Source organism: Talpa europaea (assembly GCF_964194135.1).
Source record: "Talpa europaea genome assembly, chromosome: 12".
Taxonomy (NCBI): domain Eukaryota; kingdom Metazoa; phylum Chordata; class Mammalia; order Eulipotyphla; family Talpidae; genus Talpa; species Talpa europaea.
In genome coordinates, this window is record NC_140079.1 from 15,214,696 (window position 1) to 15,228,333 (window position 13,638).

The 13,638-nt window shown below is 53.1% G+C and overlaps 1 protein-coding gene across 2 annotated transcripts in view; it reads left to right on the forward strand.

Moving 5' to 3' along the window:
* Nucleotides 1–2,923: 2,923 nt before the first annotated feature.
* Nucleotides 2,924–13,638, forward strand: part of ZBTB16 (zinc finger and BTB domain containing 16) — a gene marked incomplete at its 5' end in the record, with an annotated part of 171,129 nt that continues 160,414 nt past the window's right edge. For both annotated transcript variants that reach the window (XM_084249063.1, XM_084249064.1), the window contains one exon: nt 2,924–4,191. In XM_084249063.1, the coding sequence (XP_084105189.1) occupies nt 2,924–4,191 (1,268 nt within the window). The remainder of the gene's footprint in view (nt 4,192–13,638) is intronic.

Sequence of the window (13,638 nt, forward strand, 5' to 3'; positions counted from 1 at the left end):
GCCACCGCCGCTGGGGGGTCGGCTGGAAGGGGAGCCCGGCTGTCAGCTTGGGCGCAGCTGCCTCCCAACCCTTTCGCTTCGGGGCATGATCGGGGTGAGAGGTGGGGGGCGAGGGCGCGCGCGGAGGGTTGCGCATCGGGGAGCATTGTACCGCCAGGGGCCGGCGCGGGCACCGGTGGGTGCTCATATGTATGCGGACCGGTGCGCGGGCGCGAGCTGGGGAGGTGGTTTATTTGTGTTTATTCGCGGGCCGGGAGGCGCCGATGCGAGGATCCGTGGAGTGCATCTGGGGGCGGAGGGGCGCAGGACGGGGACTCGCTAGGGTTTTATTTTCCTTTGAAAATTCAAAGAAAAATAAAACGTGGTGGGTTGTTTTTCTTGATCGGACTTGGACTCCCCTTTTCGGGGGCAGAGGGATGGTCAGGCGGACCTGCGGAGGGTGTCCAGGGCTCCGGCCGTGCGAGGTTCTTGGCGGGACGCGCTGGCGCCGGGGCCGGCCGTGCGCTCCGGGTCGCCGGCGGTGGGTGCTGCGGGCTCTGCACCTGATGCGCTGGGGACGCTGCCCACCCTGCGCGCCCGCAGCCCCTTCGCGCGGCCGCTTGAGCACTCCCCGCACGCGCTCCGAATGCGCAGGGGCTCGCCGCCCGCGGACACCCGGGGCGCGCGGCGCACGCTGCACCGGCTCCCTTGCCCGCTCCCCGGGCGGCTCGCGACGAGCCTGGGCTGGGCACGGCAGCAGGCGCCGCCCGCGCCAGCCCCGGGCCCCTGCCAGCCCCTCCCGGGGGTCACGGCCCTGGGTCGGAGAGGGCCCGCGACCCCTTCTCGCCTTTCCTCCCACAACTCGCTGCGGGGCTTTTGTGCTTCCCTTTCGCCGCCTGGCGGGTCCGCCTCCTGCAGCCCTCGCCCCGCTCCGCGTCCAGCGCCGACTGCCCTGCCCGGCCCCTGCTCCGGCTGTCTTTCGCTTTCCATCTCTTCTAACTCGGCTCCTTTTCTTTCTGCTGCCAGACTCCCCGGGAAAAGTTGCTTCCCCAAGTTTGCTGAAGTCGGCTCCAAGTCCTCCTGGGGGTGGCTGAGATCGGGGTGTGTGAGAGCGCGATCGAGCCCCAGAACTGGGGCGGGTGAGCGCCCGCGCGCCTCGGCGCCACCGGCTTTGGCGCTGCTGCCCGAGCCGGCCAGATCTCGGGTGCCCGGCAGTGGGTGGTGGGGACCACTGATCCAGGGCACCCTGATTGCTCCCAGGACCCCCGGAGCTAGGTTTCGGGGAGGGATTGGGGAACCCAGCTTCTATTCTTTCGATTGCTCCCTCCTGGATCGCAGAAGCCCTGAAGTCTGTGGGGAAGCGCTTGGTGGCAAGATGTGGATGAAAGTGGATGAAAGGCTGCCCTGTCCCACCCCTAACAGCCTCAGTCCCCACCCAGGGTGGGCAGCAGAAGTGTCTTAGCCGACCTGTTAACCCTTTCTGCATGAGATTGTGACTCTGAAGCCAACAGGGCTCATTTTTGATGTGGAGACTAACAGTCTTGGCAGAGTGGGGAGAGCCCTCCTGTGCGTTGCTCCGGGTTAATTTCCTTGCAGTATTGGCCACAGCAGAGCAAGGGCTGGGAGACACCCGGGCCTCTGAGGGCTAACATTTTTAATATGGACTGCGGGGGAGGGGCATGGGGCCTTATTATGATCTGTAGCTGTGCTCTAGGAGAGGCCTTTGTTTTCCAGCCCTGTTTTCCCTTCCTCCTGGTCACAACTGGCACTATAGATGCTGGTGCCCGTCCTACTCCTAGCACCACGGAACCATGTCCAGCATCATTTGCTGCCCCAGAGCACAGGACTAACCCAGTCCTGGAGCCTGGACAATGCACTGGAGTTAACGTACCCAGAATGCACACCCCAGGCTGTGGGGTGCTGTTTCCATATTCTCTTTCCATTGGTCCTCTAAACCTGGCTTCCTACATTGTATAGATCCCCACCGCTGGACACTGGTGGGCAGGGTGATAGTGCAGCATCTTACAGAAATGTGGCGCCGGTGTTGATTCTCCCTCCCTCTCTGCTGTGTGCACACACATGCACACATGCATGCACACGGCCCAGCTTTGGGCTTATGTACACAATATCTTTGTGGTACCTGTGGGTGGAAGTGACCCTGGCTAGTGTGTGGGTTATATGTGTGTCCTTGCGAAGCTGAAGGCGGTCGGGGCCTAGGTCTGTCAGGTCTTTGCAGCCCTGAGACTAGTGGAGGGACAGGTCCAGGAAGGCACTGGCTGATGGTCCGAGATGGGGCCTGCAGGAGGGAAGTCCAGTGCCCCAGACTTCTGTGGGCCTGAACTGCAGGCTGCTAGCCCCAGCCATGCTTGACTGTACTTCTGGGGCTACAGCCGTGAGGCAGGGTTTAATGAAAAAAACTTTGTTTTGAAGATGAGGTTTGCCGCATTGAGTGAAACTGAGAGTTTATGTTTACTAAAGGAAGGGATTAAATTCTTATGAAGTGCAGGCCACCTTCTCATCATGAATGTTGGCTTTGCACATGGTCCCCCTCTCTGACTTAGAGACGTAAAGTCCAGGATTCACAAGACTGCACTGTAATTTTCTTCGCCCTTCATCTGACATCAGAGAGTCATATGCTGTGGCAAAATCTTGTCTTTTGCTCTCACCATTCCAAGGCTTGTAAAAGCAGACTTGGAGATTTCTGGATGCTCCTTGCTCTCCATTAAAGTCTCCAGACTTTCTCTCTGTGGGAGGGGGGGTGATGGATTCGAATTGTTTGAATTCCTTTTAGGGACATGAACTAATCTATCTTTTCTTCTCTCTTTCTTGCTTCTTTCCATCTTCTTTGCTCTAGTCCTCTCCGTTGGCCCGGGAAACGCACCTTGTCCCGCCACGCAGATCCCAGAAGGAAAGGAAGCCCCATGCCTAGGCCTCGGGGCACACCATGGATCTGACAAAGATGGGCATGATCCAGCTGCAGAACCCCAGCCACCCCACGGGGCTCTTGTGCAAGGCCAACCAGATGCGGCTGGCGGGGACTCTGTGCGACGTGGTCATCATGGTGGACAGCCAGGAGTTCCATGCCCACCGGACGGTGCTGGCCTGCACTAGCAAGATGTTTGAGATCCTCTTCCACCGCAACAGCCAGCACTATACCCTGGACTTCCTCTCGCCAAAGACCTTCCAGCAGATTTTGGAGTATGCGTACACAGCCACGCTGCAAGCCAAGGCGGAGGACCTGGATGACCTGCTGTATGCGGCTGAGATCTTGGAGATCGAGTACCTGGAGGAGCAGTGCCTGAAAATCCTGGAGACCATCCAAGCCTCAGATGACAATGACACGGAGGCCACCATGGCCGACGGTGGGGCCGAGGAGGAAGAGGACCGCAAGGCTCGGTACCTTAAGAACATCTTCATCTCGAAGCATTCCAGCGAGGAGAGTGGGTACGCCAGTGTGGCTGCCCCAAGCCTCCCCGGGCCCCTGGTGGACCAGAGCCCTTCGGTCTCCACCTCCTTTGGTCTTTCAGCCATGAGTCCCACCAAGGCCGCAGTGGACAGTTTGATGACCATAGGACAGTCTCTCTTGCAGGGGACTCTTCAGCCGCCTGCAGGGCCCGAGGAGCCCACCCTGGTAGGGGGTGGGCCGCACCCAAGTGTGGCCGAGGTGAAGACTGAGATGATGCAGGTGGATGAGGTTCCTGGCCAGGACAGCCCCGGGGCAGCCGAGTCCACCATCTCAGGTGGGTTGGGGGACAAGATTGAGGAAAGGGGAAAAGAGGGGCCTGGAACCCCAACTCGGAGCAGTGTAATCACCAGTGCTAGGGAGCTGCACTATGGGCGTGAGGAGAGCACGGAGCAGCTGCCACCCCCAGCTGAGGCGGGCCAGGGCCTCCCCAGCCGACCAGAGCATCCTGTACCCCCAGCTGAGAAACATCTGGGCATCTACTCCGTGTTGCCTAATCACAAAGCAGATGCCGTGTTGAGCATGCCATCTTCAGTGACCTCTGGCCTCCACGTGCAGCCCACCCTGGCTGTCTCCATGGACTTCAGCACCTACGGGGGCCTGCTGCCCCAGGGCTTCATCCAGAGGGAGCTGTTCAACAAGTTGGGGGAGCTGGCGGTGGGCATGAAGTCAGAGAGCCGTACCATCGGGGAGCAGTGCAGCGTGTGCGGGGTGGAGCTTCCTGACAACGAGGCTGTGGAGCAGCACAGGTAGGCCCTTCCCTTCTCCTGCACATGACACCCCAACCCTGAACTTCTGGCCCTGACACCCCACCTTCAGGCCCTGTACTCCCAGATCCTGGAGTCTGTCTGCCCTGCCCTCCTTGTTATTTGTAAAAAAAGAAAGCCTTCTTTCCAGGTCTGGGAAGTGGAAGCACAGTTTTCACAGTAGGGTGGGGGCCTGGCGTCGCTCCAGAGCATTGGGGATGAAGTGCCTTCGTCTGTTTGCCTTTGGCTTCCCCTTTGCATCTTCTGCTGGGACATCACTTCTCCTTTGCTGAAGTGACTGATAAATGGAAGGCGGAGAGGAAGTGGGATTGGAAATGAAGATCCCGCTCGGGCTGGATCTGGCCCTATGACCAGGTTCAGGTCCCCCGGGTTCCCATGTGGTAGTTTGTGCAGCTCGGGAGGACAGGAGGGGCTGCTTCGGCCACAGAACAGCTGCGGCTTCCAAATGTCATTCCTGGTGAACATTCATCACCAGGAACATCGCTTCTTCGCCCTTCTCCTTCTCTGTCCCTACAAACACTTCCACAGGGAGTTGATTCAGTGGGGGGTGAGGGGAGGGAGGGGGGTGGGTCCCAGAGTTGTTTTTGCAGCCTGCAGAGCCTTAGTCTTGCCCCATCTCTGGAATTACATGCCACTTGTCCCTCTGGCTTCTGTTTCCTTCTCTGAGATAACCCCTCACTGGTTACAACTCGCTGGCTTCTATGCCAAGTGCTTCTCGTGGGCTCTCAATGCGCTTCCAAGCAGCCCTCTGAGGCAGGCAGAGTTCTCCTTTACAGAGGAGGGTGCTCAGACCTTTCCCTGGGGTCCCATGGGTAGTGCCGGGCAGGGCTGGATTCACAGTCAGGTCTTCACCTCCTGCACTCTGCTGCCTCTCGGGGTCATTCTGTCCTGAAGCTGCTCATGTCTGCACAACAGAGGGTTTTGAGAATTGCTCATCGGAGGTGAGAGAAAGCACTGGGTTTGGTTTTCCCCTTGCTTTTCTCATTACCTTATGCCCATTCATTTACTCTCCAGTTCCGGGGTCAGATGAATGGTGTCAAGAAATCCAGTTTCTGTTGTCATCCAGGAGGACGTTTCCCCGCCTACCCTCTCGCCTGGGATTTTGCTGATCTTAGGTAGATTGTCTCCTTCTGCATCTTCTCCCCGTACTCCATGCCTCTGTTGCTCTTTCAGGTGCAGAAGTGGGTGTCCGTGAGGGGGTGTGGGTTGAGGCATCTGGAGGCCGATCTGATTACCCCCAGCGGGCCGGAACCTGCCTCGACACTACCTATTCCGTGACCCCTGAGACATAACTTGCGGAAAGTGCGGCTGAGCTAAATGTAGCCGAATTTTTTCCGGTGGGTGCGAAAAATAACCGCCACCAAGGTGTGTCTTCTTCGTGCTTGTACCGCTCAGAAATAGAGGGTGTGTATGTTTTTTTGCTCAAACTTTCCTAAAGAGGAAACCCCCTCCCCAAACTTGACCAAGGTAGATTTAGCATCCTCTCCGGATGTGAATTATTTCAGTTATTTGCTCTGAGAAATGGGGTATGGTGGAAAGTCAGTTATTTTCTGGCTCTTGTGGGTCCTGCTGGCTTCAGTTAACTGAGAGGGTCACACAGCTCTCATCTCCTTGTCCCTGGGGTTCTGGGTCCTGTCTGTGGAACCCTTATTCCTCTGGGGAGAGGTGGGGGGGCTGGTGTGTTATTCCTCAGATTACAGGGAGTGGAACTAACCCAAACTCCTGGTGAGAGCTTGGGAACATTACGTAACCTTTCTGAGCCTTTCCATTCATTTGTATTTATAAGTATTTTAAAGACATGGGCATTTTAGTAGACGCTAAATTCAATATGAGACAGTAACACGAAGGTAACAGGATCAACTGTGAGTTCAGGTCAGCCTACTTGCCAAACTCCCCAACCAGACAAGGCTCACGTTAAAATGAAAAGGGGCAGGGAAGGTTTAAACTCGCCTTTGCATTCCATAACTTGCGATGGTACAAGGATCCCATAGTCAAAATTAAAGATGCCTGATATTAACAAGTGGCGTGTGCTTTTAAAGCTGCCCCCTGTGCCCCTGTGTTGTCTGTATTCTAACAAGAGGTTTGCATGGTAAAAATGGACATGGTCAACAGGGTGTGGCGCTAAATTAGCAGAGTAGCATCCAGAAATCTCCAGAGCTGTGACTGGCATGTTGTCGCGACTGCAAAGGTGAAGAACTGCCTCTGATATCTCCAGGGCTTGTCTCTGCCTTGCCCTTGAGGCTTGTGGGGACTGTGTAGAGAAGTCCCTGTCCTTGTGAGCTTGGGATGAAGCTGTGCTCCTGGAGCCCTACGCCGTGTGGGGGCTGCTGATATGGAGAATGTGCTTTGGGCTGGAAGTGCAAAGTAAGTGGTTGCAGCAGGAGAAACTAGAGCGCAGAGCAGGGTTTTCAGTGGAAAGCAGGGGGTAGTCTAAAGAAACCCAGGAGGGGAGAGACCATTTCAGTGCATGCTCGCCATCATATGCTCTTTGTGGGAGACTCTTTTTTAAATTTTTTTTAAGATTTATTTATTTATTTATACAAGCAATGGGTACATCAGAAGCGCGGGAGGGTGAGAGAATTCACCAGAGCCAGAGCGGGGAGCAGAGCAGGCAGGAGGACCGAAGTACACTGCTGAGGGGAGCAGCGGGTGGCAAGAGAGGTCTGCGCGCCATGTGGGACCCTCATCCGGTGGCCGGGGATCAAACCAGCGCTGTAGAGGCTGCGGGCAGCTTCGCAACCCAGTGCTCAACCGCTGAGCCACCGGGGAGGCCCTCTTTTTTTAAAAATAAAAAAAAATTATTTATACAAGCCCTGGGGTACAGGCCAGAGGTGCATGAAGGTGAGAGAATTCACCAGAGACAGATCGGGAAACAGAACAGGCAGATGGACCAAAAACACTGCTGAGGGGAGCAGCGGGCGAGACAAGAGAGGTCTGCCACACCATGTGGGTAACCCTGGCCGGCCGGGAATTGAACCCGTGCTACAGAGGCTGCAGACAGCTTCAGAGTGCTGCACTCAACCCGCTGTGCCCCTGGGGAGGCCCATGTGGGTGACTGTTCATCTCTCCCTTGCCCTCGACCCTCCAGGATTGAGATGCTACTTCTCTACTGTCTTCTGTCCCTCCCCTCTCATCACTGTTACAAGACAAACAGAAAATCAAGACCAAATAATCAGAGTGGGAGATTTTGATGTCAGGAAGCTATGGATTTGGCTGTGTAACAGCGATGAACGTGATAAAATAAGTGGCTACAGGTTCTATTTCTATTTTATTTTTAAGCCAGTGGGTTAGAGCATTGATAAATGCTCAGCAGTTGTTCTTGCATTTCTTCTTGGGGTACAGAATGGCATAGAGAGAAACAAAGGGAGAGCACTGGGGAGCTGCAAGGAGCACTGCTTATGATGTCCAACACTAGGTTTCCTCATGAGTTGGTTCCAACCTGGTGAGAGGGGAGGCTGTTGATATCAACAACTAGAATGAAACAGAGCAAAATTGTGGACCACGTGGTCCTTGGCCAGATTTAAAATCAGTGTCAAAGGTAGTCAAGGATTGATGGAAACACCCAACAGAAATTCTACTTGGGTAAATCAAATGGGGTTACTTCCCAGAAGGATCCAGATAAAAGTCTGAACAATCTAGATTCTCCAGGCAGATGCAGGAGCAAACCTGGGACCCCAAAACCTTCCCTGGTGGACCCACCCTGCAGAGGATAATGTCTGAGGGAGAGAGGGTTTTGTCAGGCTTCTGGAAGATGGACTGTCTTTTTCTAGTTTCAATATCTCCTCCTCTCTCTGAAAGGCTGGAGTTGGTCTGCACGTAGACTTGTCTGGATCTGATCTCAGAGCCAGCTCAGCTAACCCAGGTTAGTCTCTTGGTTCTCAGAGTTATATGCATATGTGATAAGATTACAGGGAACAGTTGGTTGACCCAAGTGTGAACACAATCCTTGCTTACAGCCCTCAGTCTCCCCAGCCTCATCCAGCCTGTTCTTCATATGTTTCTGAATTGAATGCTGCCCAGTTGGAGCGGGGTCTGGTTTCCCAGAAACCTCTGGGCCTCCTGCAGACAAGCCCTTGGACCAGCCACAGTGTGTATCTTGAAGGGTTGCTTGGGAGCAGCTAGGAGTGGTCTCAGGTGGCTCCCTGGGCCCATGTGTGCAGCCCAGTCAGGAGGCTTCCTAGGGCAGCCCTAGGAAGCAGGAGACACATAGTTGAAATGTCAGAGTTCTGGCAGCCCTTGTCCTCGGCCTCTCTCAGGTGGCCAGATGCTCTGTTTTCAGTGGTTGACCATGTAGAGGGGTTCATGGCAGTTGACCTGGGTTCAGGCCACTTTGGGGGGGGTTTGACCTCGTCCTGAATTCCCAGCCCCATTGTATCATTGTGCCAGTTTGGGGTACCTCTGAGGTCCAAGAGTAGAGTCTGCTGTGGAATAATAAGCAGTAGAAATGCTACTAATAATGCCTTCGATCAGTTGCAGCACTTTCTCTGGTACAGAACGCCTTTAGTGACTTTCTCTCTCTGAACCTCACTGCTTCCCTGAAGGGGTGCTATATTCACTCTCTGTGATTATGAATTCCGAAAAGCTCTGAAAGGGAAAAGGTTTTGTGTAAGTTTGCAGCCAACTCATTTTGCTGATCTGAGGCTATATTTATCCCGCCTAGTTTGAATATTCATATGTTTTGCTGCAAAAATATTAATGTGTTTGATTACAGAGTACTTCCCTAGACGCTTCTTGGGCTGGCAACCACTGTAGACCCCATAATACCTTTATAAAATCTGGGCAATTTTTGAAGCACCCAAAGATCGGGTAAGGAACTGTGGCATGTTCTCTCGTCTCCCCATTCACAGATGAGGAATATGATTTTGGAGCCAATAAGTGACTTGCCCAAGGTCACATATCTATAAATGGATAGAACCAGCAAACCAGCTAAGCTTCTCATTTGCAGTCCTGGGTTCTTCAGGCGAGGCCATATAAGATCATGGGCAATGCCTTTCTGGGTCAGAGCCATCTGACCTAGTCTTCGGCTGCCACCACCATCCCTACGATACCATCGTGGGATGCTATAGCTATCTTCCTTGACGTCAATCCTAAAGGTCAGGTGGAGCCCAGCCTCTATTAATAGCTATTTATGGCTTCTCTGTCATTCACAGATTTACCCAAATCCTTTCTGAATCCATTTCTATTTCCAGGAAGTATCCTTTTGGGGGTGATGAATGACTTGAGTTTATAACCTGGGCTCCTGGAAATCTAGTCTTTGGGGAGGTGGTTGGTTGGGAGGGTAGGACATGGCAGACGGCTTGGTGGTGGCGTCTGCAGCTGTTGGACTGGCTGGGTCTGCAGACAGCTCTGCACGCAGGCTCACATTCATTCATTCACATTCAGCTCTGCCGCTGTTGTTGGTCTCCTGAAGCTCATCCTGAGCTTTAATTTCTTTCTTTATGTCACCAGGCACTTGGATGAAGTGTTTGCGAATTGTTGAGGCACTTAGTCTTTTTTTACTCCTTGTACCCCCATTTTCATCGTCACGATATCCCATTGGTTAGTGGAATTTTGCTGTATTGGAATCTGAATTGTCTGTCGGCCACACTAACATAGGGGTCCATTTGATTTGATGCTGTGTGCTCTGACTTTTGGGTTTTTTTTTTTTTTAACCTCTTTAACCTGCTTTATCTGGGCTCTGAGTCTTCTGGGCTCTAGACTGAACTCTTGGAAATTTTGAAGATGATTTCTTTTATTATTTCCATTGGAAGAAAGTTGCCTGCTCTTTCATCTCAGTGAGGAGTCCCATTTTAATTTGCTGTCACTCTTGGATAGCGTTGCTAATTGCTGGAGGGAGGGAGAAGAAAGCTATAGTTCAACAACGTTCTTTCCTCCTGCTTGTTCTAGGAAAACTATTTCTGAATCTTTAAAATAGTGATTATCCTAAACTGTTAAAATTAAACTCCATCCACAACTCTGTGATTTCTTGCTAATTCAGGAGAAAAACATTTCTAATCACTTCAGTTTTTAAAAATGAAGGTCTTTAAAACAAGTTCTACTGAAAGCTGCAGTGCGAGACTCAAGAGTCTTGCTAAGTGAAGACACGTGTGCCTCAGCCTGTCCTTTGGAGGCTTCCTGAATTTTCTGTGATCACGAACAGTCCAGTTCTGTTTTGGCTATGTTAGGGGAAAGCCTTGACTCTTTGGCAGTTATTTTGGGAGAAAGAAAAATCTTCCTGGCCTCCCAACTCTTCCACCTCTGACCCCATGATTTATGCATAGTAAATGTGCATTTTGAGCAATTTAAACTACCCGGATCAGAATCTGAGCTTACCACTTACCGGCTCCGTGACTCTGGTTATGTTACTTAATCTCTCTGCCTGTTTGTCCATTTATAAAATGGGAATAACAGTCCCTGCTCAGTGGGTTGTTATAAGGATTAATCAGTAAATACTTATCAAGTGTGAGCTTGGTGGTTCAGAGTTGAGTGCTCCATATGTGTTTGCTGTTGTGCTTTTATTGCCGTTGCTGCTGTGAAATGGGTCGTGCTGGCAGGGCAGGGTGAAAAATGTGTTTGTGTTGGTCCAGGTCCTGCTTTCCCCAGAGGTGTCGGTTTGTACGGCACTGTAAAAACTGCTGCCTCGGGCGCCTCCTATTTGGGGCCCATCCTCATTGAGCACCTGCATTTTCCTTAGAAGCTCATCTCCTGCACCTTGGTGTCCAGGGTACTCTTTGTCCCATTGACCTGAGGCCTGGTGAGTCATTCCAGTTCTCATTTAAATTTAGCTGGGCAGTGCTCTACCATCATCAACTCCAAATGCCGAGGCAGCTCATCCTTGCAGTGTCCTGTTGCCTGTGCACATGGCCAGGCAGGCCGATCCCTGTGTGCGAGGTCGACATGAGCAGCCGGGAAAGCAGCTACTGAAGGGATGCTTGTGTCCAGGGTGCTGCCCTTTCCTGCACCCCAGTGCAGCGTGCTTCTGAAAGTGGATTCAGCAAACATCATTTTGCATCCTTAAGAGATGTCTGTGCTAAGTGCATTCATACTCAGTATCTCCTTAAACCCTCTGGCAGCCTGTAAGGTGGATATTAGTTTGGATTTCCTGATAGGCAGAGGGAAATTTGACTTGTTCATGGCAAGGCAGGAAAAGGGGGCAGCAGGATTTGACTGGGTCCTCCGGCACCCTGTTCACTCTTCTTGGACTTGGATCTTGGGCTCCTGACGTGATCAGAGGGGATGGAGGAGCACAGGAGGGAATGACCTGCTCTATGTTCCTGGCAGCCAGTGCCGTGGAGGCTCATGGGTGAGCAGACTTGCCAGCTGACTCCCGCAGTGGGCTGGCAGCAGGAAAGGGTGGTGCTGCTTACTGCGAAGGGCTAAGGTCTTTGAGGGCTCAAGCCACGTGGGTCCAGGAGGATGCCATGGGACCCCATCATGTCTTACCCACACACAGAGAGATAGCAGCTTTTAGCGATCGAGTCCTTTTCTGCTGACTGAAAAAAAGAGAGAAAAAGAAACCCATCTACAAAAATAAAAATTCCATGCTGTTAATTTTGTGCCAGCATAATCAGAAATCCCCCTTTCTACTGTTTCCCCTTAAAAGCCCCGGTGTCCTTATTATGCGGGCGCAGTCTGGAAAGACTATGGTTGGGTTTTGCCGATGTGAGGCTTATCTCTGCAGCTGCAAGGGGGAGATCCGGTACTTTATTGTCAGCATGGAAACTTGGGCCAGAAACTTGCAAAAACCTGCCTACGTCGAAACGACTCGTGAGCTTTTGTCTCTGTCTGCAAGGCCTGCTTTTCTACGACAGGAACAGATTGTGTTCCGCTTTGCAGTAGGAAGAATCCAAGTTAGATAGGAGAAAGGACTTCCTGAAATAGTGGGGCATTGCTAGCAAAGTTATTCGGAAGTCACAGGAATTTTGACGAAGTGTTGCAAGCGGTCTCTACGGCTCTCTCATCAGGCCTGTGTAGATCCCCTGGGAATGGTGAGTCAGAAGATACACACAGACTTCCATCACCAGACGTGATCGGCACAGCTGGACCCACACCAGACAGCTGCCTTCCTGGAGGCCTGGCAGGTAGCACAGGGGCCTGGAGACCCACGTTGGGTAGACTCGGTTTTGAGTGCCGCCCTTGTGGTGAATTTGGGCAGATGTCTTCACTGACATCTGAACCATCGACCCTCTGTGTGAAGAAGGGTTGACCTGCACCTCTCAACGTTCAGTGAGGTAGTGTGGGACAGATCAGGGGCTCACACGTGAGGCCGCCTTCCCCTTCTCCTGTAACCCCAGACAGACAGGGGAGCTGCTCACTCACGAACCCCCTGCCACCTTCGCCTGGTGTTGTTCTCTAAGCGGATTAGCTGAGCGTTGTGATCTTAATGCCATTAGGCCCGTTGGCACAGCCCTCCTGCCATAGTGAGAAGCAGATGTGGCCGACCCTAATGGCCCTCGGTGCTCCATCAGGCCTGGAGTGCTGGGGAAACATTATTAGTGTTAATTTGGGGGAGTCTTTTATGGTAGCTGGGGGGAAATGCAGAGGGATTGTTTGAAATGTATTTATTTAAGCCGTTTAGCAGGTTAGATGCTGCGGGGTCTACTGTGGCCCAAACCCCCCTCTCTTTCAAGCAGGCCTCTCCCTAGCCCCGAAGCCCAGGCCTGATTACTTCCAGAGTTGGAGAGACAACTTAGCAGGCTCTTGTTTCTTGCCGATGTACCTTATTAGTAGCACCTGGCATCATAACCCACTAATGGGAACCAGCGCTGTCTTCCTGCGTGGCCAGTGACAAGTAGCCCTGTCAGCCGGAGCTCGGCGTGCGAGGAAGTTCCTATTAGCTTTATGGTTAGGAGAACTTGTCCTGTTCAGGAAATGAATGTTGCTGCTAAAGGTCCGCGCCCCTGACCCTGGCGGCATAACCTGTGCGGGCCGGGGAGACCCCTCTCAGGATGCTTGGGATTTCAGCCCCTCTCTGGTTCTTGTCATATGTAAAGAGAGAATCATTGTGGTATGTTGCAGCCTTGAACTTTTGATTTATTCAGTGAGGGTGACTTAACTGTTTCCATGCCTGGGCTGCGGTGTGCTGACGGGGCTGAGCGCGTGTGCCTAGATGTGTGTGCGGAGCCTGGGGGATCTCTCGTAGCGACCCCCCCCCCAATGTGACTCGGGGTGCCTCTGGGAGGGGGGCTTGCTTGCTTTTGCATGCCCCGGTGTCTGAATTTTCTGGACTTAACTGCTGGCAGAGGCTGGGAAGTGTGGCGTCTGCAGTTGAGCCTGGGTTTGAATGCCTCCTCTGCCTGTGGCAAGATAACTGACCAGCCGCTTCCTCCCCCTTGAGAGAGGAAGTTGGCAACGTCCGTCGCCTTCTCGGTGGCGTTGCCTCTGTGGGGATGCTGACCATGGGGTCAGGCGTGGCACATGTCAGGTTATGGAAGTCTCAGGTTATCACGT